The sequence below is a fragment of the Phalacrocorax aristotelis genome, chromosome 2 (genome assembly GCF_949628215.1).
Source record: "Phalacrocorax aristotelis chromosome 2, bGulAri2.1, whole genome shotgun sequence".
NCBI lineage: Eukaryota > Metazoa > Chordata > Aves > Suliformes > Phalacrocoracidae > Phalacrocorax > Phalacrocorax aristotelis.
In genome coordinates, this window is record NC_134277.1 from 71,869,259 (window position 1) to 71,895,726 (window position 26,468).

General features: G+C 42.5%; 1 protein-coding gene across 1 annotated transcript; it reads right to left on the reverse strand.

Moving 5' to 3' along the window:
- On the reverse strand, positions 1 to 26,453 carry SYCP2L (synaptonemal complex protein 2 like). Its single transcript, XM_075086145.1, has 32 exons — positions 26,418 to 26,453; positions 25,101 to 25,125; positions 24,072 to 24,157; positions 23,849 to 23,937; positions 23,714 to 23,748; positions 22,849 to 22,991; positions 22,357 to 22,409; positions 21,943 to 21,988; positions 21,062 to 21,154; positions 20,911 to 20,971; positions 20,312 to 20,460; positions 20,178 to 20,235; positions 17,721 to 17,839; positions 17,223 to 17,292; positions 17,011 to 17,056; positions 16,321 to 16,366; positions 15,200 to 15,261; positions 13,579 to 13,627; positions 12,362 to 12,417; positions 11,405 to 11,459; positions 10,674 to 10,830; positions 9,533 to 9,582; positions 8,330 to 8,426; positions 7,805 to 7,896; positions 7,576 to 7,639; positions 5,742 to 5,873; positions 4,909 to 5,033; positions 4,158 to 4,252; positions 2,617 to 2,716; positions 2,478 to 2,536; positions 1,921 to 1,990; positions 1 to 685 (listed from the first exon to the last, which is right to left on the reverse strand). The coding sequence occupies exons 1-32, from the start codon at positions 26,451 to 26,453 to the stop codon at positions 626 to 628; spliced, it is 2,478 nt and encodes an 825-aa protein (XP_074942246.1). The 3' UTR covers positions 1 to 625.
- Positions 26,454 to 26,468: the final 15 nt, after the last annotated feature.

Here is a 26,468-nt window from a genome sequence, read left to right on the forward strand (position 1 = left end):
CCACAGTCTCCAGTTTGCCATCAGGCATCTGGCCAATATCCAGTATATCCCTCTGTGCTTTTATCTCCGCAATCCAGAATCGAGCAGCTCTGGTTTCAAGCCAGCAGTTCCCACAGTGCTGGATGCAGACAAGAAAGGCTACCCCTAACACACCCCACGCAGGGTATAACAGGACTCTAGAGTACCTTTCTGCAGGCATGCACAGTGCATCGACTCAAAAGAAATTAGGAGATCATTATCCTATGCAAACAATATTTTACTTAGAATTAATCATTAAATGCTTTTACATTTGATAAAGGTTTTAGCAGAATACTCAAAGAAAGCCAGTATATGCATCGGTTTGGTGGCTAAATCATAATATTCAGTTCATTTTCTATTTCTTTGATATTTAATGGACCCATCTTGCAATTTTTCAGAAAAACTTGATGTTATCAACCCAGGAGTCAAAGCCAGACCACTCAGCAGTGTATATTCTTTTTACACAAAAGAAGGATCAACATCAATGTTATTTTTCTCCCCTTTTTTTCCTTTCCATTTAAAATAAATTAACATCCTTCACAGGATGTATTCTCTACACTGCATAAGGTGCTCAAATATTAAGAGCTTTAATGAATTCAAGGGTTTGCTAGTCAGAAGGAACCAGGAACACATTGTTTTCTACTTCCTTCTTCATTGGGCGTTCATACTGCAGGGAAGGAAAAAAAAAAGATAATTAAAAACATTTCAGAAGTTTACACAAATTTTTGTATTGCATAAGAAAGGAAACTATACAGATCTTAAAAGCACATGTAGATTCAGCTTTTAATTCTCAAGCACCCACCCTGGAACAAGATACTGCAGGATGAGCAGCTCCCATGATATGATTGCTCCTTCCTCAGCCCTGCCCCTCTTTAAAGGTGTCCTCCATAAGGAGCACCTCTGGTAAGGGAAAAGCCTGTGTCCCCAAGCAACTCAGTGCTTGTAATGGAAACTTTTCTCTAGGGAAAGGCTCAGTATTCCAGCTTTAACAGCTAAAAGAAGCAAGCCCTCTGTTTTCAGCATCTTTTCTAAAATCCCAGGCCCAGCCTACTGGACTGACTACAGACATGGCTGTTCCTTCAACACAGGGAGCTTTCTTTAGCTCTGTGCAGTGCAGGCACACGGCATCACACACGTCATAGTAATCCATCAGTCCTATTGCAGGAATGCTAAACCCCAAAGCCATCAGGTCTGTGCATAAAAGCGGCAACAGCAGCAGTAGCAAAAAATATATGTGCACGTGATGGGATGGACAAGATGGAAACTAAGTATTGTATCATAATTAACAGAGTATTCAGCTTAACCTACAAGTTAAAATGAGGACGTAAGTTAGTGATTAGACTCTGAAGAGTTTAAGAACTTAAACAGAAATACTTAACTGGGATATAAGGTAAATGAATAGATTCGGTTTTTAGAAATGAAACTTGGAGGCATCAAGGCTAGATGTTGCCAGACCTAAAAAGCAGATAAGAGAAAGCCTGCATGGTGTTATTGGGCTGCAGAGCTCCTAGCCACTGGATGTCACGGACGCACAACTCCAAGGGTAAGTGGGACAAAGTGACAGAAGAGAACTGCATCAGGGGTTACTAACTACACAGAAACCAGCCTTGGGATGAAGGAATCCCCAAGATATGAACCCAGGAGAAGCATCACTGCCTGATGGTCCTTGTCCTTACCTTCTCTCTTAGGCAGCTGCTTTTCGACCACCTTCCTTAGTCCCTAGCAGGGCAAACACTGCTTTCTCAATGCTTTCCATGCATCAGAAGTGGGGGTCCTACAGCTCAGCTAACTAAAGGTTTCCCCTCCCAGGACTCCAGCTTCATTTTGCTCGCTTCCAACACTTATCAGTCAGGCCACAACTCAGAGTCCACTCGTGCAGAGCTGCTTGCGTACTGTACATACCGTTGTATTCTGGGTAGCGTCGGCAAAACTCTTTGCTGTTTCACCCAGGGCTGAGTCAACAGACTGAATTCTGGAAGAAAAGTTATCTTGGCTAGTTTGTCTGTGAAGCATTAGTACTTACTGATGCAACTTGAACAGATATAGTTACCAATAAAAATGAACCTGAGGATTGCCCCTTTTGCAATTTTCTGCCCAGCATTTGCACCAACAGTATCTTTAATATAGGAAATTATTGCCTCCCTCCACCCTCCTCTGACCTATAGATACAGACATGATAAAAGGGTGCACACCTTGTTCCAGATTCCGGTACAGATCTCTTGAGGTATGTGCCTTGTCCTGCACAACTTCCCATGCAGAGAGTCCCTCATTGCACCCTAGTCCCAATTCAAAACCCTCATGAGGCTGCAAAGGCTCCATCAATGGACACCAAGTGAAGATGCCAGACTGGGTTCAGAATAATTTCCAATATACCAGCAAGGGTACCAACCAGCCTAACTTGTCCCCTCTTTGACCGTGAGGGGACTTGTGAGCATGCAGGACAGCCAGTAGAGACATACCTTTGCTTTTGCTGGTTGCAGAAAGAATTCAGTTTGAGCAACTGCGCATTCCAGAAGTCCTAAAAAGAGCCCCAAAGAAAATCCCCATTACTTGGGAAGGGGTACCTCCGCAGGCTGGCACACAGGAAGTTGTACACACCACTGCATCCCTCTCCATGTTTGCCAAGATTTGGGTTTCCTTCTCTAGACTGGCAAGCTCTTCAACAACAATCTTCTGGAAGGTCTCCAGTTTACTCAGCCTAGCGATGAAGAACAGAAACAAGTTTGACACTTTAATGTGCAGTAGCACCAGGCAGATGACAAGCCTTTCAGCACCAAACCTGCCTTTAGGCAGAAGCAAATGTCCTGCTGAACTACATAGGGCAGTTTTGTTCTCAGGTACATCACAGAGCACATGAATAGCTGTACCAGGTCAGACTGTCTTAGACAGCAGCCAAAAATGGAGGGCCAGGACAGAGCATACAACAGGGTTCCCAGTGCAATATTTGCCCTGCATACTCTCTCAACCTGCAGGGACTTCAGCAGAGACATCCCAAGCTGAAGACAGCATCTTGGCATATATAACCTCTGATGGGTTTTTTTTACCATGGGTTCGATACACACATATGGTGCTGCCACAGGATGCCAGTGATTTCTAAACCTTAAACAGCAACAGCCTTATCCATTTGGGTTTGTCACCTTTCCCCTGGCAGTGGGATGCCAAGCCATCATCTGATGGTGACTTTAGAAACTACCCTCTGGGGTACGACAGATTTGGCACAGCTCTGTCCCCACTGTCCTATATGGCTTTGGTTGGCTCCATGTTACTAAGTTAATAACATCAAAGCATGGCAGCAGCTCACCACCAACAACTCTTCCATCCCAAAACGTTCCCTGGTTTTGTTTTTGGAACTCAAATTTCTCCATGTACCTTAATGACAAGCAAATTCTACTCATAGACATCCTAGTGATACCAGGGATTTTGCACTTTAAGGCTATTGTTTAATATTACATTTGATCCAAATCCTGCAAACTGAACATGTAGTAGATACGGAATGCTGATAGACTTACTCACATCTCAAGCTATGCTTGTATTTCACTTATAATAAATCCATTATAATTTTTTTTTAATTTAAATCCTATCTGAGAAATTTGAGAGCCTGTGAAGCAAAATGACCTGCTTAAAGCCCTATCTGGTGAGTGCCTGTGAAGTCTACTAGTTGGCATTTGTTTCATGCACATGGAAACAATCTATGGAAATGGGTCTATAACAGACCCCTTACTTTTCTTCTCGCCCACTTCATTAGTAAATCAGAGTCTGGCTTCTTTCTCAAAAGATGTAGAAACAGGGGCTACTAACTGTAACAAGAGGGTTGTGTCACACAGATTTGTGAACACTGATAGCAATCAGAAGACAGTCTAAGGACTGCTTCATCAACTGCTGCTAACTCAAGCTTACTTGGCATTAATTAATTCACCCACTCTACCCTTTTAGGAAAAGCAGGAAAAATCCCAGGAGCTATGCTTCTGAAACTCATCTTATGGAAAAGGAAGGAGAGATACACAGACAAGCTATTTTGCCTTACAAACCATAATGAGCACAGTAGCTTACTGTCAGGTTCGCTTACAAAGAGGCATTTCTTTTCACATCAAAATTTACGCAAAGCTGAAGCTGTTTTCAGTCAGCAGCAATCAGCTTACCTGCACTGGTGTATCTGGTTCAGCAGGGCAGACACATTCTTCTCTGAAGTCCTCAGGGCGTTCTGCGCACTGGTCTCCATCCTTTTGTACCGGGACTAACCACAAGACAAGCCATTAGGGGACGGCAACGGCCCAAGCCAGAACCTCGAAGTCTAGCTTGCAAAACTCTTCCCTGGAAGGCAAACCCCTCTGTGGACTGCCTTTCAGCTTAGTGGAAACCATCTTATGTCAAACGTAAACCTAAGTGAGATGACACATAAGTAGGATACTGCAAATACGAACTGATTTTGTTCAGCCACACTAGTTACACCAACAGAATTCTACGTAACCCATGTGACTTCAGGTCAAGGTCCTGCTCTCCAGCCAGCAAAGCAGCAAACTTCACCTATACTCCACACATTTAACTGCACAAAACCAGGTCTTTATTATCACCACTTCAGACCAGCATTAATGCAAACTGTGCATTATGCAAACTAACAGAAGCATTTTAATCATAACTGATTTGTAAATGCAACCACCTCCAGCCTTGATTCAAGGACTAGTACTAAAAATTTAGTGTGAACACCTAACACCAAGTCAAAAAAAAAAATCATCGTTGCACAATACAAAGTACTGATCCAGTACAAATCTGTTCTTGGCCACAAAATATATATGTGCTATTTATGCAAACTGCCCTGGTGATAAAAAGGTAATTTCATTTACTATGAGAAAATGCCAAACATGGCACATATGTTATGAGAATGCACATTACCCAGAACAATTTCTTTAGTTGGTGGATAAAGCTTTCAAATGCAGCAATCACCCCTGAATCACTGAAGTCTTCAGGCAGCATCTTTGAAAAAAACACATCATCTACACCATCGTCCATTTCCTGACCTAAGAGTAAGCATATGCCCAGTTAGTGCTGTGCTGGAGGGCTTATTGGGATATAAACCCTTTTGCTACTAAAGGTTTTGTCGTTCATGTGAACAACAACATTTGTTAGAGAGCTTGAATTTGAGTCTTGCTCTTCTAGAGCTCACAAACAGGAGGGAAACTGCTCCAAAATGCATTGAGAAAGACTTGTTAGAAAGCAATGTGGGAGAAGAGGCACGATATTAACCAAACACAAAGAGCAACATATTTGCATATGGCACTGCAAAAGTACAGCACAACGAAAAAGAGTCAGGCCACCGTTTTCCTGTCTTCTACTTATTAATTTCGAGGAAACCCGAAACCCCTTCTGTTCAGAGTTTGCAGTGTTTTGCAGTTACTTTTTCCATTATCTGCATGCTTTTTCCAGTTTCTTTTTTAATAGCTCTGGACAATCACTATTCAGAAAGACTAGAAAATGCTGGCATCATTGAGGGGCCTCCCAAGTGGACTGTGGTTAGGAAACCCAAATTTCCTTATTCACAGCTCTACATATGTGGTATCAAATGGCAGTGCTGCAATACATGTCTTCTCCTACATTCTGACTTTTGGAGATGATCTCTTCCCCTACATGTTCATCTCTAAGCTTCCATATGACTATGATTTCTACCATCAAAAAAGAAAAGCTGAAAGCATTTAAACACTTCACCTCAATTGCCAACGTGACTTTACCTGTTTGGATCTCTGCTTCCTTCTCTACTGAATCAAGAAATTTCCTTGGTGTATAGGAAGCGTCAGAGGACAAATGAGTTGTTTCCCAACTGGAAAATTTAGGCTTTTTTATGACAGTGCCGCTAAATATATCTAGAAAGAGAATAGAAGATGTTTCAGAACAGACCTGTTGTTTTGCAAGAGGTACGTGGCAGTACCTACCAGCTACTCAAGCAAAAAGCACCACTGGAATTACCAATCCTGCAGAAAAGCAGGCAACTTAATTTTAGGTTCTGGCATCACACTTACAGGACAGGACAAGACTGTACCAGCAAGTCTCTTCCCTCGCAGAAGTGGGCAACTACATTACCTAGTGCTATGCAGGTAACTGGAAAGCTACCACATCTCCATCTTGGAGACAACTTCATTTCTTGGCCCACTATTCTAACCAGAAAGAAGACTCTTGCCCAGATTCTTCCCCTTCTCTTTTCCAGTCCAAGCTCACAATCCGTTTATGCTCATTTGCTCCTGAGCTAATTTTGGTTACTGCTTAAATACGAGTTGCATAAATATACAGGACAGAGAAAAACTATTCACACGCATAACAGCCGCCTTTTCTGCAGCTTCACTAGAGTTGTCATACAATTACTTTTAACCCAGGAAAACCCTCAGGAATGTGGTGAGGGAGGCTGCAGCCTGTACATTAAGGAAAACTTGAAACAGCAAAAAATAATAATTTTGTCTCACTGTCCACTTTTTCTGAGCTCAGTGAGGTGTCTGTTTTTGAACAACCATCTCTCTGGAGTCTCCACAGGGCAGAAAGCAGGAAGGTGGTGGAGTCCAGGACAAGGGGGCCGGCTGGAACACGAAGAGCACACTGAAGTAGATTTAGGGTTCATGGCCCAAGTGTTCAAATGCAGTTGCAGACCAGATCCGAAATTTCTGAACATAACCCTAACTTCTGCCTTCATGTGGTATCAACTCCTCTCCCACTGTAAGACTGTACAGTAAACAGTGATAAAAATTAAGTTCTCAGCACTTATCTTCCCCCAAAATTAAGCAGATATGTTGGTGCAAAGGTATATTCTGCAAATGCTGAATAGGTGAGAGACATTGGGAACCCGAATACAGCCAGCTCATGAGAATGCTTTTGTCTGCAGTCAAAGCTTCAGTGACTTGGTTCATAGTCACAGCAGTAACTTTAAGATAGTCTCTCTCAGAACTATATCAGCATTAGAATTAGGATGAAGGCAGCCCGTTGCTGCTTGACTTTCTTGAGGGTCGGTTGTTTCCCATCACAGAGACTGTGCTGCAGTTTTGAATTAGTTCATCTGAGTTCTGTTCTATTAAAGAAAGGTCCTTAAATGTCACTCACCTAAAAAATGCTACAGCAGTAATATAAGTCACCATTTACTAAATGCTTATAATGATGTCTACGCCTACATCCTTAGGTACAAAGAAAGCCAACAACTTTCAGGGGTACTTATTTTTTAAAATGAAGCTGCACTGCACTTTGAAATCATTAAAAAATATGAGAAATAAGTAAAAGCCGCCCAAAACCTGTTTTATCTTGGGTTTGTAAATCCCTAGCTCTCAAAAGCTATGCTAGTCGTTCCCCTGTGGTCAAGGACAGGATTTAAGAGTTAGTAATGAACTCAGGAACATACATGAAGCATCTTGCCGTAGCCTATCATGATATACAAAACAGAAATAGTAGATATTTCTTATGCAAAAAGTATCCTTCAAATATCAAAGAGCTCAGTGCCTACTTGTCTTTGAAAGAAGATGACAACTCCATTCTAACACCCCCTTCTATTTTTTAAACAGCTCTTCCATGTTATTGAGACTGACAAACCTGAGTCCTTCAGCTTAGAAGTTTCTTCTTCTCTTGACAATTTGCCAGATGCATCATGAAACTTCTAAGGAGAGAAGGACAACAAAATAAGAAGGTACCCATCCTGCACTGCAGACAAGCTGCCAGGTACTTGCCTAGTTATAGGAAGCAAAGCGACATGATGCATTTGTTTTAGATGAGAAGTAGGCTGACAGCGGATTAGGAGGAGTTTAAGCGCTGCATACTGCACCTGCGTGGCCTTCTCCTCATCACTGGAATAGGCCTTTGCAGACAGATCAAGTAATAGTGGACTCCCTTCGATCTCCTCTGAGGACATTTCATCTGCATGAGAGATCAGCCAAATGGCACAGGCAATACAGGTTGAATCCTGTATTGACTAGAAACCTCAATTTAATGACATGTGCAGAGGGGGAAGAAGAGAAATCACCACCCTCTCTTCATACAGGGAACAGACAATGGCTCAAACACAGTCCAAAAGGTGTTTTATTTCTGGCTGCCAGTTAAGTTCATTCCTTCACCTTTCATTAGCCCCAGCTAATGCTTTCCCTGCTCAAGAGGCTTTATCTACAAACAATATCCAGCCCCCATAGCCTTTACAAGAAATATCACAAGGCAGAATGTTTATGAAGAAAATATGAAGGAAAAAGGCAAAATTAAAAAAAAAAACCCAAACAAAAAACCCAAAACAAAACCACCACACACCCACAGGTATCAAAACAACCTTTTTAATGCATTGAGAAAGAGTAATAAATACCAGCAAGGTCCACTGTAGGTAAATTATCTCCCTTGGAACTGGATGTGGGTTTTTTCCGTAGCATCACCTTTTGAGGTCTTTGCCTTGATGTTCCCTGCTAAAACAAAACCAAGTTAAGTATGTATTTTATTTAAACTTTAAGTACAGAAGTAGGGGTTTGGGTTTGGTTTTTTGGGGGGAGGAAGGGTTTGGTTTGGTTTTTTAAACACACTAAGAGCAAAGATACACTTGAAATATGCCTAACATACTGATAGCCTTCTCCAACACTCAAGGACATCTGTGCCCTGAAGGTCAACGCATGCCTAAGTTCTCCATTTAGTCATTAGAGTTGTATAGTGAATGAAGTTTTTCATATGCAAAATCAAAGCATTTTAGTCAAGAGAAAAAAAGAAAATGTTTCCAGGGGAAAATAAAAGCTTTTAATGGAACCACCAGTTCTGGAGAGGTTTCCCCAAACTTTCTGTATTTACATGGGGACCTTTCCGAAACATTTGATACACAGCACTTAACGGCTGGCCACTGGAAAAGTCTGACACTGCTAAACTGTATTTTATTTTGTTTGATTATATCTAGTCCACTAATTCCCCCACCAGTATAATCCATCGTTAGTTTTCCCAGAGCTATAGCTGAAAGTGGAGAATGACAGCACATGAACCAGGACGACCAGGACGCAGCATGAACACAGGACTTTGAATAAAAGCCCTGAAAATTGCCAGCAAAACGCAAATGAGAACATGAGCTTTCCCAAGGCACCAGCTGGCAGGACAGGGCAGAGGACAGCACAGGGTCACAGACTAGTAGGAGCCAACGGGGATTTCTGCAGGTATTTGGACAGGCAGCTCTGGCTCTTGTGGCATGCCCCTAAAGCCAAATTCGTTCCTGTTGGAACGACACCTTCATCAGCTTGGTGTCACACCAGACTTGTGAATTCCTCCCCAGTTTTCTACCTATTGCAGGTAAATATTATACTCAGGGCTCACGCACAGTTGTTTCTATGAAGTTTCACGTGTTTGCCTAAAGATGTCCTTGTTTCCCCAGCCTCTAGTAGCTCAACAGTCTCAGCAGCACTTAGTAGGAAAATTTGTCCATCAGAACATTTGAGAAGAAAAATGACACCAGTTTATTTAATTACCACTCATTTGTGCATGTTCTGCATATGTAATGTTTTTAGATCTGAGGCACCCAGGCATGGCACCTCCTTACCTCCTTTGTCTGCTGGTCGCTGCCACTACTTGGGGAAGACACTGGAAGAACTGCAAGAAGAAAAGACTACCTGGTTACTGACAGTGTAATTGTATGTCTTACCCAGTTAAGGATTGCACTGCAGCTAAATAATCCAGTTTTGCATTTGGTTTTCCAGGCATTTACAAGAGAAAACTTCATTACACTTGCATTAAGCTTCAAAACCCCTTTCAAATGAACCTTCTAAATGATGCAAACGTATGCAACTTGCTGCATCCAGAGCAGTTGCCAAAAAAGGGGTAGGCTCAGCAACTTGTCTGATGATCCCCACGGCCCAGCCAGGGTGCGTGGGCTGACACTGGAATGAGAACAACTCCTCCCATGGAAACACAGTGTAAAGTATAATTTCTCCCTCAACTTTCTTTTGCTTTTTCATCCCTACAGAAACCAACATCTACCTGAGCCAGGCTCATCCTCTGTGAGAGGGACAGAGACATTCTGACTCTTTCAGGGCAATTCAGTTTGAATTTGGAGGTCCCAGCAGCTGAGGCAGCCATAGAGCAAAGACACAGGGGAGGTTTGCTGTTAGTCAGGCTTGAGCAGAGGATACTATCAGAGATTATCGTATCTGATTTTGTAAGTGACTCAGAGGACAATTGGCCTGCCAGCATATAAATAGGGAAGCATCGTGCCATCGTCTGCAAACTGTGGTTTTTCAAGGTTTATTCCCCAAGTCAACTGTATTTCTGCAGACAAGAGGAGTGAAAGTTGTAGGGAGGAGGTACAGCAGATCCAGAGAGATCTTCCTCCTCTTATGTTCAAGAGCACCAACACAGCCATCAGCTCAGTACCCATAGGCTTTTCAGCCTTGTTATACAGAGGACTGCACCCATGCAGATATTTAGAGGCCCAATTTGCAAATGAACATTTGAACCCTGGTACATTCACCGGAGCAAAGGTGACAAGAGCCCAGTTCTTTGAGCACAAGGATGCACGATGCACCTCCTCCTTGGGCACCCCTCGCTGCCAGCCTCAAGCTTGCTCTCTCCTACTCAGTTCAGGACTCAGGCAAATCCTCCTTCTCAAACCACCATCAGCCATTTTCTTACCTGCAGCACACTACATTGCACATAGCTAAGTGTCAACAGGGGACCAAGCTTACCTTTTAATTTACTTCTCACCCTGGGTCTTTTTCGGGTATAGTCAAGAGATTTTGTCAGTGACCGTTGCTGAGGGTCAAGGATCCAGCTTTTTTCACTCTGACCAGTGCTTGTATTTTCATTGTTGCTTTCAGAGAAAAGATGTTTCCTATAACCAGACTAAAGACACTACTAAGAGTGAGTCCTGCTCAGTCAGCTCCCTCACGTCCACCCAGAAGCCCCCCAGCCATTCCCCTTCATTTGCTACCAAATTATTCCATTTCTTCCTCCCCACAGTGCACCATGTGAAGTATTTTAAGTTGTGAAATCTGCCAGAAGAACAGCAACAGTTAACTATAAAACCAGCAGTATAAAAACACCAAAAGGCAGGCTCTTGCCCTTTGCCTTGTGGAGTTTGCAGCATCCTCCATCCTCATCTCTCCCTCCCTCCTGCATCCAGATAAAAAGCTCTCGCAAGGAGGAAAGCCTCAGCATGCCTGAGCTGCAGCCAAGAGCGGAGCAAGGAAAAAATGAACAGACATTCGTTCGCTGGCCTGGCAAGTCCTGGTGCACCCTGGCACTGCTTTTGGTAGCAACAAGCAGACTATTTTGAGGCACCCCAGGCACACATTTCTCCACCTCCACGCTGGGTAAGCCTTAAAACTGCAGCCTCTTGAAGGATGCAACCAATTTGTACAGGTGGATACACACAGCAATCAAAGGCTCTAGGGATGAAGAAGCACAGGTGACCTACCAGCCTTCTCTCAAGCTTGTTTGAGTCCTCATTCTTTTTTCCTGTTTCATAATTCCTGCCAAGTAACCCATAAAGACCAGAGTTAGACTAGCAGATGCTGTGACAGCACATCACAGCAATGCAGAAGGGGCACAGCCAAATAGCAGTGGCAGGGGGCTCCTTAAGAGGTAAGCTGGATAAAAATAAAACAAAACTGTTAATGCACAGTCATTAGAGAAGTTTTTTCTTCTTTGGTTAGTTTCTGAAAGTAGCAATCTGGGAATACCTGGAAATCATCAGCTTTTGAAAGAAAAAAAAAAAATCAACTTACTTAGAGGTGGCAAGTCCCTGGAAGTTTGCTATAACTGGAAGTGGCCAAAGCAAAGCAAAGAGTGTATACAGTTTTGAAAATTAAATCAGTAATTCAGGAATACGATCACAGAAGGGGAATGTTTGAGAGTTAAGTCTTATTGCCAAAATGGACACGAGTCATTATTCTCTCAGGTACTCTTTAAATATTAGTATTGATAACATCCATAGATGCTGTGGCAGCTACGCAAGTTACTACTTCTCCCAAGTTATAGCAATAAAATGAGAGGAAACAGCTTCAAGCTGCATCAGGGGAGGTTTAGATTGGATATTAGGAAAAATTTCTTCACTGAAAGAGTGGTCGGGCATTGGGACAGGCTGCCCAGAGAGGTGGTGGAGTCGCCATCCCTGGAGGTGTTTAAAAGATGCATAGATACAGCACTTCAGGGCATGGTTTAGGAAGCATGGGGGTGTTGGGTTGACAGTTGTACTGGATGATCTTAGAGGTCTTTTCCAACCTTAATGATTCTATTCTATCATTCTAGGAACTATTTTATTAGAAACATCACACAGCCCTTTTGATCCCAATTCATAACAGCTTAACTAAGGCAATGAACTCTTCTTTCACAGAGCAAAAGGTTCATAAATGGTGGATATAAAATCCTGTACCTCTGATTTTGTGAAGAAGCTCTGTAGCCAAGAATCTTTCCTTTGGCTTCAGCAACCTAAAACAGAAGCAGGTATTTTTCTTAAACTTCAATTACCCTGTAAAATAGTATACAAACCTAAAAATGTATCAGGACTCAAAAGGGCTAGAGGAGGAATGGATTACAAGTCCAGAATGGAAATTCAACTTTTTTAATTGAGTGGGATTTGTTGATTGAAAGTGTCAAATTATAATAGACAAACATTTGGCTTTTTAAAATGGGCTTAGTTTCTCTTTAACTTGCTTTATCAATAATGCTTATTTTAAACAATAATGTCATAAAAAATGTCATTTTAAGCACTAACACCACTAGTAGCAGCGTGCTGTAAATGCAGCGCACAGTACCTGGACAGCCTTTGGACGGGGCTGTGGGATGTTGGGCAGGGTACCATGAAGCAGGGTTTTATGCTGACACCCAGTGGCAGTAGCAAGGACTGGACAGTGTCCAGTTTATAACAAATTTGGAGTGTCCCATTAAGCACCCATCACCTCTGATTTAACAGGCAGCAGCGAGAGCACCTGCACCAAGGAAGAGGCTGAAAGCCAAAAGGTTTGTGCACTGGAGCCACCTTGACAGAACCCATCAGGAAAAAGTTTTCAGCTTCCTGAGAAAATCTGAACTGGTCAAAAGTTTCAAGGCAGAGTGATTAATTTTTATTCAATTTTTCTAAGTCTGCAAATATAAGTCAAGCTGAATTTCCAACAAAAGTTTTGCAGTGACTGGCTTTAACCAGGGATCCCCAACGTGCCAAGTGTGGCTTGAAATGGATTTCAGTCTATTCTAGTTTAGCCTAGGAGCACAAAGTGAAGGATGCTCAGCAATCTCCTTGCAATATTCCATAAAATGCAAACAGAAGTTGGCCTTCAATTACAAAGATATCCCACAGCCTCGCTCAAGCAACCACTCAAATTCCTATTGCGGTTGGTTTTATCACACAGTACACACCACAAGATTCAAGAAGTGATGAGCACTCTCCCCGCCTCAAAAAAATATTTCCATGTATAGCACCATACAGAAATACCGGAACCTCAGAATCCCAGTTGCCTGTTTTACTATAACAGCATGTCCATCCTTACTGCATTTCTGCAGTAAGAGACATCCCCTGCTTCAAGTTACTGCTGTCTATTAGGTGCTGAGCTGGGACCTCAGCCCATCTCCTAACAGCCGTCTCAACTTTACCTTTTCACGACTTGCAGAGTCTGAGTTTTCAAAGTCATAGATTTCCTTCCTGCAAAAAAACATATATGTGTCAGTGCCGTACAATCATGATGAGTCACCCTATAGAACTTCACTATGAATATGGGGGGATAAAGTGGTTTGTTTCCACCCCCTCCGCTATGAACCCTGTTATATAGTAAACACTCAGATACCTCAAATGCTGTTTTCTCAGCTTCTGAAAAAACACTTGTTCCTTTCCTACTTAGCCTCTATTATTGTCTGCCTTGATTCTCGCTCTTTCAATTGTAGATTTTTAATTTTACAATAAATATTCAGAAGGTATAAGTTAGCCTATCCCTGTTTATGTAGTGGACATTTTGTTCCCACGTCACCAATAATAATACATGGTAGGAAGAAATCATGAATGGAAAGATAATTGCAGAAGCATTTAAAACAAAAAATCCATTTAATTCCCTTTTGAAAATTCTAACATTTAATGTTTGTTCTCTAATCACGTCCCTATATGCATCTAGATTTTGTTTTCATGTCTTTCAACATTTAAACTTAACCGTACCTTTAGTTATGACTTGGAGAAACAAATATTTAAAAAATAAATCCTACAACTATTGCTCAACATACAGTATATCCTCCCCTTCTTACTAGTGAAAGAATAGGAAGACTAAAGAACTGAGCTCTTCTCGTTAAAGCTTCCTGAAGGAAAGAAATGCTCGTTTTGATACGAAACACTAGAGGGAGCAGAGTGACCAACTACGACCTTCTCCTCCAGCTCGAACTTCTACAGTCCTACTCCCATTTTACACCTATATTTGCTGCATCAAGTTATTTGATCTTAAAACCCAGAACCTGTAGTAATGAGAGAGTTCTGCACCCATTTTTCCCATTTTTATCTACAAGTAATCAAAAGAAAAAAACAATCGTCTAAACATTTGGGGTTTTTTTTAAGCTAAGGGTCAGTAGGCTGAAGCAAGACACCCAAGGAAGCCCCGGAACAGCCAGGACCGCAGCAGGGACCCTCATGTACGGTTCATTTTGGTCTGTTGCCCAGCAGCAGATGTTAACTTGCACACAACACTTGGCAGAGAGCACAGGGGGAGGGTGCAACAAGGCAGACTTCCAGTGCCACAGACTGCATATGGCCCTCACACCCCTGAGTGCATCTGCCCTCAGTCCCACTAGCTTTGAACATGAGCAGACAGATTTATACAGGTGAGGGAGGGGGACAAGCTGAGAAAGAGGCCATCCTGAAACTCTAGGACATGAGATGCCAAAAAACTGGGACAATATCAGAAAAAGCTTATGTATTTGTGAATGAAGCTGCCACTCGCTGTTGGATGGGAAGATTACAGTTGGTTGAGGAAAAATGGAAAAGCCAACATGACATAGTATCACAGAGGTGTGGGCATTTTTGGCAGACATGAGTTAGCTTCTGAAATCTTTATTACTTTGGGGACCCAAAGGTTCCCTGAGACCAGCTATGACCCATCATAGTCTCACACTTGCTTTGCTGTCTGTTCAGACAGCCCACCCCGTGGGCATTCCTTCCCCCCATTAGTGCTAGAAATGGTCTAAAAATCACCCAGCACACCAGACGCTGCATGGGCACAAGGCTTGTGTGTCATACCTGCCTTCAGCCCTCTGCTTGGCAAAACTTGGTTTTCTATTTCTCTTTTCCCAGGTAGAATCCTTCTGAAAAGAAAAGAATTGCAGGATCTACAGACCACCATATGCCAAATCATATTCTTATCCTACAGGCTGCTAAAAGCAGAGGTAAGGAGTGTCAGGAAACTTCGTTTCTCCTATCACAACTGTCCATCTGCAACTGTTTCCTGCCAGGTTCTTTCCTACCAGAAAGTATGAGTGTCCTGGAGCTGAAACTGGGGGGCCAAGGGGGTGAGGATACAAAAAGTAGTAGCTCAAAAGCTTTGAATTCATTGTGCAGCGGGCAAGTGTTACAAAACCTTTGAACTGTCAGTTAAAAAATCATTTAAAAAAAACAAACCCTAAACCTAGTACCTGGAAACGTAAACCCAAGGACAAACCCAAAATGTGCATTTCTTATATAACGTAAGTACCTACTCCAAATTAAAATTACTGCCTTGGGAATTTAATTTCTCTTGTGTAGTGCATAGGTTTTTATTTTTTTTTAAATACCTGGACACCTCAGTAGACATTTCCAAGTGCTCAAGTTGTCTGAAGAAACACAATTACAGATGGCTTTCAGTTACTTGTTAATTGACACAGATTGCAAGCTCCTGTGCCAGGAGTACAGAGATGGATCTAATGTGGGAGGATCATTAGAGCTCAGATAGAAAACTGAATAAACACAGCTGTAGACTTCCAAGACTTGCTTCCCTTCAGGAAGCAAACCTTTGCTCTTGCAGACCACGCATACGTCTTGTGACACGAGTGTCCCACACACAGGTCCGGGCTGGTTGCCCACACACCGTGCTCCTGGAACACAAGTACAGCACACCACTGCCAGGGTATATACACTGAATAAACTCAGCTGAGCTTTAACTACTTGGTTGGGCCACACTAGAATGAGGTTGTCAGCTGTTGCCTCTGCGGCTCTTTCCTGGTGCTCAATGGCACATGACATCAGCTATGACACCACATGGGCTCATGACACTGCTCAAGGGCAGGAGCAGGTCAGTGCACCCTAGCCACCTTCTGCAACTCCACCAGATTCTCTCTTCCCTGCCCCATGTCTCTTCACTCAGGTGGGCCCCAAGGCAAACATACCTTTGGTGGTGACTCCTCCATGGGTTCTTCTTCTGGGGGCTTCTCACTGGGGACAAGAGGACACAAGAGGGGAATGTAGTGCTGAGGGGGCTGTTCATTTAAAGCCCAAAGAGTCAGTTTGTGAAGCACTAAGAGGAAAAAAAAACTTGCACCAATTAGCATCAAAGCAATGGTTCAAAAAGTGTGTAGGGAAAAAAGCTAATCAGTCCCTCTACAGAAGTCCAGCTCATTAACTATAAGAAATGCTGTCCCGCAAAGCTCTAAAAAAAAAGTACATAATACCAAGGTGAACTCAAATTCACATGATCTTTCACAAAATACATGGTCTTCATTATGAACAGCTACATATCTGGTGAGCTCCAGTTACACAGCTGAAGTTAAACTCTCTGTAATACAGCTGTACGCTCACCTTGTATTTGGAGTAAATCAGTGATGAGAAAGAAAAGTCACACCAAGGTAGCAGCTGAGCCAGTAACCAAACATCACCATTCTGCAAGTCCAAAGTGCTGTAACTCTGGGCCACCAGCCTTACTACCCAGGGTGGCAAAACAGAAGCTTTTTTTCTGTTTAATAACTGATGGAATAAACCTCAAAATCACATGCATTAAAGACCCAGGGGAGGAAAAACAGAACAAAAAACAACCCAGGAAATAAAACCACCTTGCAATTTTTTGTCTGCAAGACACTCACCTAGGCTTAGCTTTTGCCCTTGGAGATGGAGTTTTGGACTTTTTTGCTGAAGAAGGCAAGGAAACTACAGCTTCACCTTCTGGAGCTACTATGAAACGCTTCAACTGCGTTTGCTGTAAGGCCCACAAAAGCAGAGCCTTCACCATGTCACTTGGGTGACACTTAACCGGGTCAGACTTAAGGAACTGAAGGGAGCCATGCCTGACCTGAGCCTTGGTTAGTATCTTCTGCGTCAGTCTGCTGGCTCACTGCAATCACGGTGACACCAGAGTTAACCTTTTTCTGCTCAGAGACACGAAACCATGAACAGAGCATGCATATGACCAATAGAGAAGTGGGAGTTTTTCAGGAACAGAGGTTTTTCAGGGCTAGCCTGTGGCAACAGCTGGATGACAGGTTTGTTATTAGCCATGCATAAAACATTTTAGGTTGTATAAGCGATACGATCAGCTTCTCACTAAGAGCATCCCACCATCCCCTTACAAGATGGAGTAAATTTTCTTTGTTCTTTTTAAAGCAGTTTTGCCAAAATTTCAGCTCTGGAGGCTGACTTCCCAGCAATATAAGATGGAGTTTGAAAACAGTGTCGGATTTGAGTACAAACCAGCTTTATTTGAAAGAAGGTTTTAACCACGTCAATCAAAAAAGAGCAGACTGGAGAAGGGGGAAAAGAGGCACAAGGATGGTTTCACCATGTACCAAACACTTACTGCTACATTGCCTGTTAACTGCTGGCTGTGCTGAGAGGCTAAGTTGTTTGATACAGTCTCCGTGTTTTCAGAGTTTGAAGGATCTTTCCTCCTCTGTGGATCAGTGGACTCGGGTATCACTGCAGAACAGCAACTGGGGTAAGAATGTCATTGCAGTAATTGAACACACACACACACCACTCCCTCTTTCCATTCTTACACATGTGCATAAAAACATAGCAGTGCAGCTTATTAGGCACAAACATCAAGATCATGTTTAAGAGAGCAAAAATAAACATCTCCAAATTACCCGGTGCAGAACTGCAATGCTAAACAAACATCATCTTGAGCCTATCCCTTCTAAGCCCCTTGATACTATATAAATACATACAAGTTTATCGTATCTTATTGCTACCTTGATTTTTAGTTCTAGAAGACACAGAAAAAACCCTTTGTGTCTAGCTAAAGCAACAGACCAGCAAGACCTTCCACCATCTCTGTTTGCCTCCACTGAATCTCCACCAGGCACCATAAACATCGTTTCACTACAGATGAACTACCTTCTGTCCTTTGTACTCCTTGATTGCTTCAAGTAGTAGTGCCCACCTTGTACCTCTGTGTGTGTGTCATGGTGGACACTGATAAATGAGCTTCTCCCTCACCTGCACCTCCAAGCTCATTTTGGGTTGTAACTAGAGGAAGATGGGAAGGGCTACTGAAGAAGTTACTGCCTCAGACATCTAGACCTGGAAGTAGCTCTTCTGAGTATTCAGCTGGAGAAATCTGAAATGCACAGTCACTAAGAGGAAAGCTAACTAAGAAGAAAGCAAAAATTGGATTTTAACATTGGCACAGAAAGAACGCTACCTAATCTAAGGGCTCTTCAAACTTGTGATACATTCCTGAGACAGCAGGTGGTAACAGTAGAGCGCGAGCTGTGAGTTCATAGTCTTAGAAGATGTGGAAATATGTTAAGCAAGTTACACCAGGGAATAGCCTACCAAAAAAAGTAAATCACTTTAAAAACTGAAATACAGTTGCCAGTTTTGCAGCAAGGACATATACCAGCCTTCAAACGGCAAAGATCACTATACAGAAAAAAGCCACCTCTCAAATACTTTGATACTGAAATTGAGCCAAGGAAACATTTCCTGTTTAAGACCAATTTTGATTGTGTGCACCTCTTTTGCTTTTGTGCTGAAAGCAGCTTTTCCTCAAACCATGTCACAGCCTTGGTGGGGATTTACAGAACTTCAGAGTGGGATAAAGGGGGAAAAGGAGCTGCTTTCTCTTCCCCTCAGACCATTTCTGGGCTTGGACATTTGTTTGGGTAAGGCACCCAGTCTAACACCTGCGCTTCGGGCTCTACGTTCCCTCAACGTCTATCATTTGGAACAAAATTAAACTCAGCCAAAAGATCCTGGAAAGGGACATCTTGCAGGAGATGTCCTTCACTGGCAACATGGGAAATGACACTGTTTAATCACAGCAAATTCAATGTGCTCAATTCAAAGAAATACAAAGCATTGGCTGTAGGCTGGTGAGAAGGAGGAAATAACGGCTATCCCAGGCCCAGCTAAGAGCCTTCCCTACTGTAAGGCACATAGCTATGCTTGTAGTTGGGGCACACACAGACACAGCCCTGCAACACAAGGTATCTATTGCAGCGCCTGCGATGCCCCTGCATACAGCAGCAGGTGACCTCCAGCAGAGAGGAGCTGTGCTGCTGCTCATCTCCCTCTACAAACAGGGACTGCGGGTGAGCATTTCTGCCCCGCTGGATGCACTTCCGCAGCAGTCCCAGGCACCTCCAGGGCATCATCCACTCTGTGCAGGGTGAGGGCACTGGAATGCACCATTCTCTATCACACCACCTTGTTGATAAGAAACAGAATTCGCCTCCCTGTGGGAAGCCTTGGTAGGGACCGTCCCACCACACACCCCCACTGCGCAGAGCAGGGCGCATTAAGTGCCAAGGCGCAAGCGCTGGTCCACCAGAGGACCTGCGCTTCCATGAGCACACAGACGCCACTGTCCCCTCCTGCAGGGATTCTCCCACAGGCACCTGCACAGCCCAGCCAAACCAAGAACCACGCATGGGCCAAGCAAGGGAGGCTAGATGGGGGCATCCCACTGCACTGCACCTGCAGGTGGAGGAACGCTACTGCGCACACTTAACATGTCAGAGGTCAGCCAGCAGCTGAGACGTGCCTCGCAAGACTACCTGCCAGAGCACAGATCCTCTCTGTGAGCAGTTCCCCTGCCCATGCAATCCCAGCCACAGATGGCCATGGTGCCCACCACAAACACCAGTTACAAAGCTCACAAGATATGAACAGCAGAACACTGAACTTGGGGGTTGCGTTGTTTTTTTTATTGTGGTTAACTGCAAGCTGTGGATTGAAAGTGAAGATACTTATTTTCAAAACTGAGTGATTGAAATTTCATGAAATAAAATAACGTTTTTTTAAAAATCACCTGCTTCGTTCTGCTTGGCTTGCATCCCAGCATGGACAGACTCTTCAGCCACATTTATCTGTTGGTGTGAATTAATCTCATGTGAAAGTGATCTTACAAAAAGTAGTCCTTATCTAGTAAAGGTAGCTACTTACCATCATTTTTTCATCTCCCAGGACTTTTCTAAGTATACTTAAGATTTCAAACTCAGCACTGAAAGATAATTTGATTTTTGTTGCTTCTGTTTTGTTAAGAATAGCAGGATCCTTCATGTAAATTTTAACGATCTTTTCTCCATAATCCTCTGGGTAAAAAAAACAGTTAAATCTGTTTAGAGCAAGACATTCAGTCTATCACTCCAAAAACTTTTGAATAAGTGTTTGGGTTTTTTTTTTGTTTGGTTTTGCTCAGTTGGTTTTTTTTTAAACGGTCTCTTTTACAACTTGCCCATGCACTTCCAACTACTCTGTTCACCCATTTCTTTCTTTTTGATCTAGATGATTATGCTATTCCCTAGCACACCTATAAACTGACCCCTCAACATGTCCTGCTTGGGTAAGGAGGGTAGGTAACTGTGCAGAACAGGCCCTTAGACAGTCCAAACAGAGCTGGTGCGAGGTGACCATTAAAGCACATGACAGGGAGCAGAGAAGACACAGGAACTCTCTTCAGCAGTGCTAAGATTTTAGGTTTGCTCCCTATGTTTTGTGGGCCCACATCCAAACATAGGATAATGCTGGTTGGAAAACCTTACCCTTCAGGCTGTAACTGCTGACAGCTTCTTTCGACAGCCTCACAGAGTCCCAAAGAGCACCCTTTGAAAACCAAAGCCACCACATCAGAAGGGCTGAGTGAGCACACGCTGCATTAAGGCTAACCCAGGGCCATGTGGGCTTTACTGTTACCTCATTACTGTCCACATAGAAAGTCACACTCTGGCTACCAATGTTGAAGTCAATCCAGAACTCCTCCAGCTTCTCATCCGATGGCTTCTTCACCTGGGGAAGAAGAACACCTGTGCTGCCATTCCCAGAAAAACCCCACAACAGCTGTCTCAGTCTCAGTTTTCTTTAACAAGATGAAATTGGAAAAAGTTGTCCTTCATGTTTGTACACATATGCATACCGTACAGAAATAAGAGCTGGGATCAACTTGCGAGTTGCCAGCTTACCACTCACCCCACCATACCCAGAAAGTCAGACGGGGCTCTACATCAACCAAGGGAAAAGCAATGCACAAATGCTCGCATGTTTGTGGCAGGAGAGTCTGTGAAAGTTTTCTGTGTTTCTGAGCACTTGAAATAAGCAGAAGCAGTGGAACTTGGTTTTGATTCGATAAAATGGTCAGGAATGGTGCCACAAATACATTTACTTAAAGACCAGTAAAGCAAACTGCAGGATCTTTAACTGAGACTACGACCTCCCCTACATGGGCACGATGCTAATCTTGTTTTCTGGCAGCCCAGGAGCAGCTCTGCCAGAGGAATCAGAGTTGTCCTGTCCTCCTGTTTCCTATTAGAGATCTCTCTTCTGTCATCACCATGAAGAGAAGCACTGCCTCTATCATTTGGCTGATACTGCTGCTGACTCTGCTTTTGTAATTTGGGAGGTAAGTGACAAACAAGCAAACTTCCCAACTAGAACAGAAGGTTAGACTCTACACTCCAGAACATTAAGCTCTCTAATGAAAAACAGGGAGGGGAAAAAAACCCACCTATACCACAGAAAGTAACATTTTAACAGCAGTAACACTGTAGGGAAGGTGTCACAGCGTTAAGGACTATTACCTCGTTGGCATCAGCAAAAGCAGATATGCAAGGAAATGAATAGACTCTGGAAGAAAAGCAGACTTCATGTGATACATTCAACATCAGAGTTCAACTTTATGAAAGAAAATCATTAAGATGGGTTACTAATCTGATTTCAAAAAAAGAATTAATAAATTCCTAGAAGTAAATTAAGCTTGGAAAAGCTTAGAGAAGACAGTATTTTAGTAATGCTGCATTGTCTTCATTGATTTTACTTTCAAAAGAACCACCATTAAAATGAATGAAGTTTCTGTCTTAAGAACTTTAATTATTCACATTCGTGATGTAAATCCTTCAGGGTTTTTTTAATATAACCCAGGTCAGTTTACAGTCCTAGATTTTCCTCCCGGCACTAATGATGGCACCTCTCTATTCTGTTGGTTCACAGCTTACCTTCTTCCATCCCCAAGCCTTTCATTTAGCTGGTTAAGAAATTTTCTGCAGTCCTTCAAGACAAATGACATCTTATTAAAAATCAGGCTACATTTCCTTTGCAAAGTTATTTTACTGGGCTGTGACCTCTACTCCAGTTAAAAGCTTAAACTAGTCAGTGTGATGCCAAAGGCCACTGGGGAAGAAACACTCAGATTGCTACAAATGGTTGGGCCCAACTTATGGCCAGCAAGCCTCCAAACCTAAACCACAAAAATTAACTTATTTATGCTTTAGAAGTAAAATAATTTAGAAGCAAGAGCTATTTTAACAATATGCCATTTTATATTTCCTAGATTGAAAAAAACCCCTCACCATCCACAAATAACTAACTTTGTGTATTTATAAAATCAGTTTTTTAGGAACTTCTTACAAGGACATCCTAACTGAACTCAACCAAAACTAGCCCCTATACAGACTTGTCAGGTATGTTTTCAAAATAAGGACCCTCACCGTCTCAAATTCTCTATCCTTGATCTCTTTGAAAGCTTCAGCAAGATAGCTATCTTCAAACCAGTGGTGAACAAGGTCATCCCTCCATTTTTTTGTCATTAACCTACAAAGTGCTTCTGAAAGGGCAACCTGAAGGTCATAATCTACATGGTAAACATAAGCACAGGATGAATATCCCCTTCCAGCATAACAGAGGCTTATAGCATTGCTACAAGTATACCGTACAGTTGTATTCATCAGCAAGCTTCAGTTTCACCTAGGAAAACAGCAGAGGGTAAGAGCCAAGCATTAGCTCCAGGCTCAGTGAGGTCGAGGTGCGGAGCACTGCTAACCATAAGACACAGGCGTGCATTGGGAGATGTTTGTGGGGATCAGGGAGGGCATGAGAGCAAAGCCTCATCACCAACTCACTCCAATTCAGTTCCATTTCACATACAACGGTAACACCCTAGAAAGGGTTACTGCCGGGAGAAATCAATCAAGATTTCCCTCAGGAGGCTATAAACCTTATTGACTGAAGTCTGTCCACATTGTGGCAAAGGAGTTAAATTTATTTTTTGAAAACTAACAGCAAGCATATTTTGTAAACAGGTACATAAAGCTGATCTAATTACATTTCTACATACATCAGTTCAGCTTTTCTTATTAGTTAATATGAATTACTAATACTAACCAGAAAGAACTAATGCATTGTTGCATCTAACAATTTTTGATTAATATTTTCTTAAAGTACCATCTGATTTTCCTCCCCAAAAATCAACTATAAGGAAATAATTTAAATTATAATTCATCTTTAATAAATAAGCAGATTAAGTAAAGCTGGACAACCCCAGCTTCATAAAAATAACCACTAAGCACTTCTTACCACCAACCTCCAGTATAGTTTTTGCAATGTCTTTCCTGAAACAACATAAAGCAATGAGTTAAAGTGGAAATAACTTTAACTCCTGTAGCTAAACACCATCTTCCTGCAACAAGATTTGGAGGGAAAGCCACTTACGTGAGTGAGCACATCTCTTCAGACAGAGGGAATTTCTTTCTCTCCTCCCGCGGGACACTGTCGAGTATAGAGTTGAGGGTCCTCAAAGCCTTTCCCCCCACAGAGGAAGGAGTAGAATAGGAAGGGAAAGAATTCAGTAACATGTTTTTTCACTTTTTTTATCTAATCACACACACTTGCGTGTGCACATATCTGTATCTTCTTCTCCTAGTAAGAGTCTTACCTCCTGACGCAGAGCACAGCAAATATCTGCTTCTGTCACTAGATGCCCTAGTTCAGGTAAAAATAAATTCACCAGCTCTTTCTTCCCTAGAAAAATCAGTTGAAAGGTTACAAGCTAGCAACAAGCTGGTCCATATAAAAGATAGTTGAAGTAACTACAGTTTGTGGTGTTGAAGGAATAAGAATATCCCAGCTGGGGATTCAGTTTTAAACAAAGCTTCAACCTGGCTAACTATTGAAATAGGTACAGAAAGGAGAAGCTACTAAGCGCAACAGATAAATCTGTAAAATACAGCTTTTGACAAAGTCAAAGCAAACCACTAGAACGTTAGCCAGAAGACACTCATGCCCACTCTCCTCCCGCTAGAATAAGCTACAAGGACGAATAAGCTCAAGTTACCAGGCCCACAATCTAATGCTTTGTTTTTACGTGACTAGTGAGCCTGGATGTCTGGGCACGTGGATACTTGCTCTTTCAGAAAGCACCTGCTCCCCTGCCCTAATGGAAAGCCAGCTGCAGCCACAGACAACATCTTGCCACTGAAACGAACGAGACACATGCAGACATCCGTCCGCCTAGTTAGGTTGGCAGAAGGAGTTACCATGTTATTCTGTGGAGGTGGTTGCCTTCAACAAGGGAATAACATCTGAAGCCACTAGGAATAGATGTGCAAGAGCAGACTGTCTAACCTTAAGTCCTTTCAGAAGCACCACTTACTCTGAGCAAGTGAAATACTTGATGTGGATTGTTTAAGCAAGATACCACAACTAGTTTTTTTTTTTCCCCCCAGCATATTCCAAACAAGCAAATAAAGAGAAACAATAAAATGTTTTGTACACCAACATAAATGTTAATGAAAGCTAGCTGGAGGGAAATTAGGAGGATTTGAAGAAAATATTGCAGAGGGAAGGAGGAGGTAGGGAGTGGAGGGGAAAAGAGAAAGGGAATAGAGTTCAAGCAGAATTAAATAATGCGCTCCTGAGACCGAGATTCAGGATTTCAAGGAATGGAAAGAAAAGCAATACTGACCTTCGTTACTACACCTGCAAATCACCTGATGGAAAAAGTAAAGGAAGCCTCCATTAACACACCACAACCCAAGAACAGCAGTACTCAAAGTGCCGAAGCATTTATGCCCCCACTGTCACACCTTTCAGGGGCTAAAATAACATAAAACATTACTGTACCCACATCAGGAAAAGCAGTGCCACCTGATACAGGTATATCATGTATGGTCACCCCGAGCATACAGGTTGGCATTATGCAGGGACAGTAAAGGGAGCAAAGCACCCACTTCCCCCAGGGTTTTCAGCAGCACTCGAGAGTGCAGAGCCTGCAGCTTCCCTGGAAAACCCACATCGTGGCATCACTTCATTACTTTTACTGCACATATGGGCCTATGTAGAAACACATTTTATGTTAACACATAAAGTACTAGATATCATAGCATATGATATCTGAAGGATGTCAAAGACTACTGAGGAAAATTTAAAATAATTTAAAAAAAATTACTACTACAACACAAAAAAAAACACCTCATCCTCCACAGTGAAAGCATACGGAAAAAGTGGACCAGGAAGACAAAGAAATCAAATTTTGACAAATAAGTAGAGTGTTTAATTTTATTGTGGTTAGTAGAGAAAGAAGAAAATTTTATTTTGCTCAAATACTTTTTCTCAAGTCTCCAGAAAAAGAGTCCTAAGTATTCAACTAAATTCTGATGCAAAAAGTTCTGGTAAGCTACAGGCAAGACATGGGGAACAGCTTGGGGAAAGAAGCTAAACACATTCTTCCTACTGAAAACTTATGTCACTAGGCCTCCAATACTTTTAAAGTTATGAATATTTAAAATAGAAACCTAAATGAGAATTGTAAGCAGTTCAGATTACTCTTTAGAAATAAATCATCTGTTTCAAACCACAGCAGGAACAAATTGCCAAGACCACTGTGGCAGACACATTTGCATGTAAGGTGCAGCTCAGTGGCAGTATCTTGGGTTTTAAAACAAGGGCTTCAGCACAAAAGCTTTTGTTTACAAGATGTGTCAGAACTTGCACATTTTCCTGCAAAAACAAACACTTGACTTCACATTAGAAAATGAACAAACACTGCAGCCCTTTGCCACCCCATGGCAACTTCTCCCAGGTGCATCAAATCTCAGCCTAATGCCAGCCCAGAGCAGGCTCCTGGGCCCTGCCTGTCCCCACCACCTGAGGTGCATCCCTGGCTCAGTCCTAGAGCACAAGGTCTGCTTAACTATTTATTTTTTAATAGAAAGCTGTTTGTGAACAACGGCTTTCTATCCAATAAAGGCAACCCTTCTGTCCCCTTAATACACGTACATACCAATGCAGAGTCAAAGAAGTCTTCAAGAAGTAACATCAAAAATTTATTCTC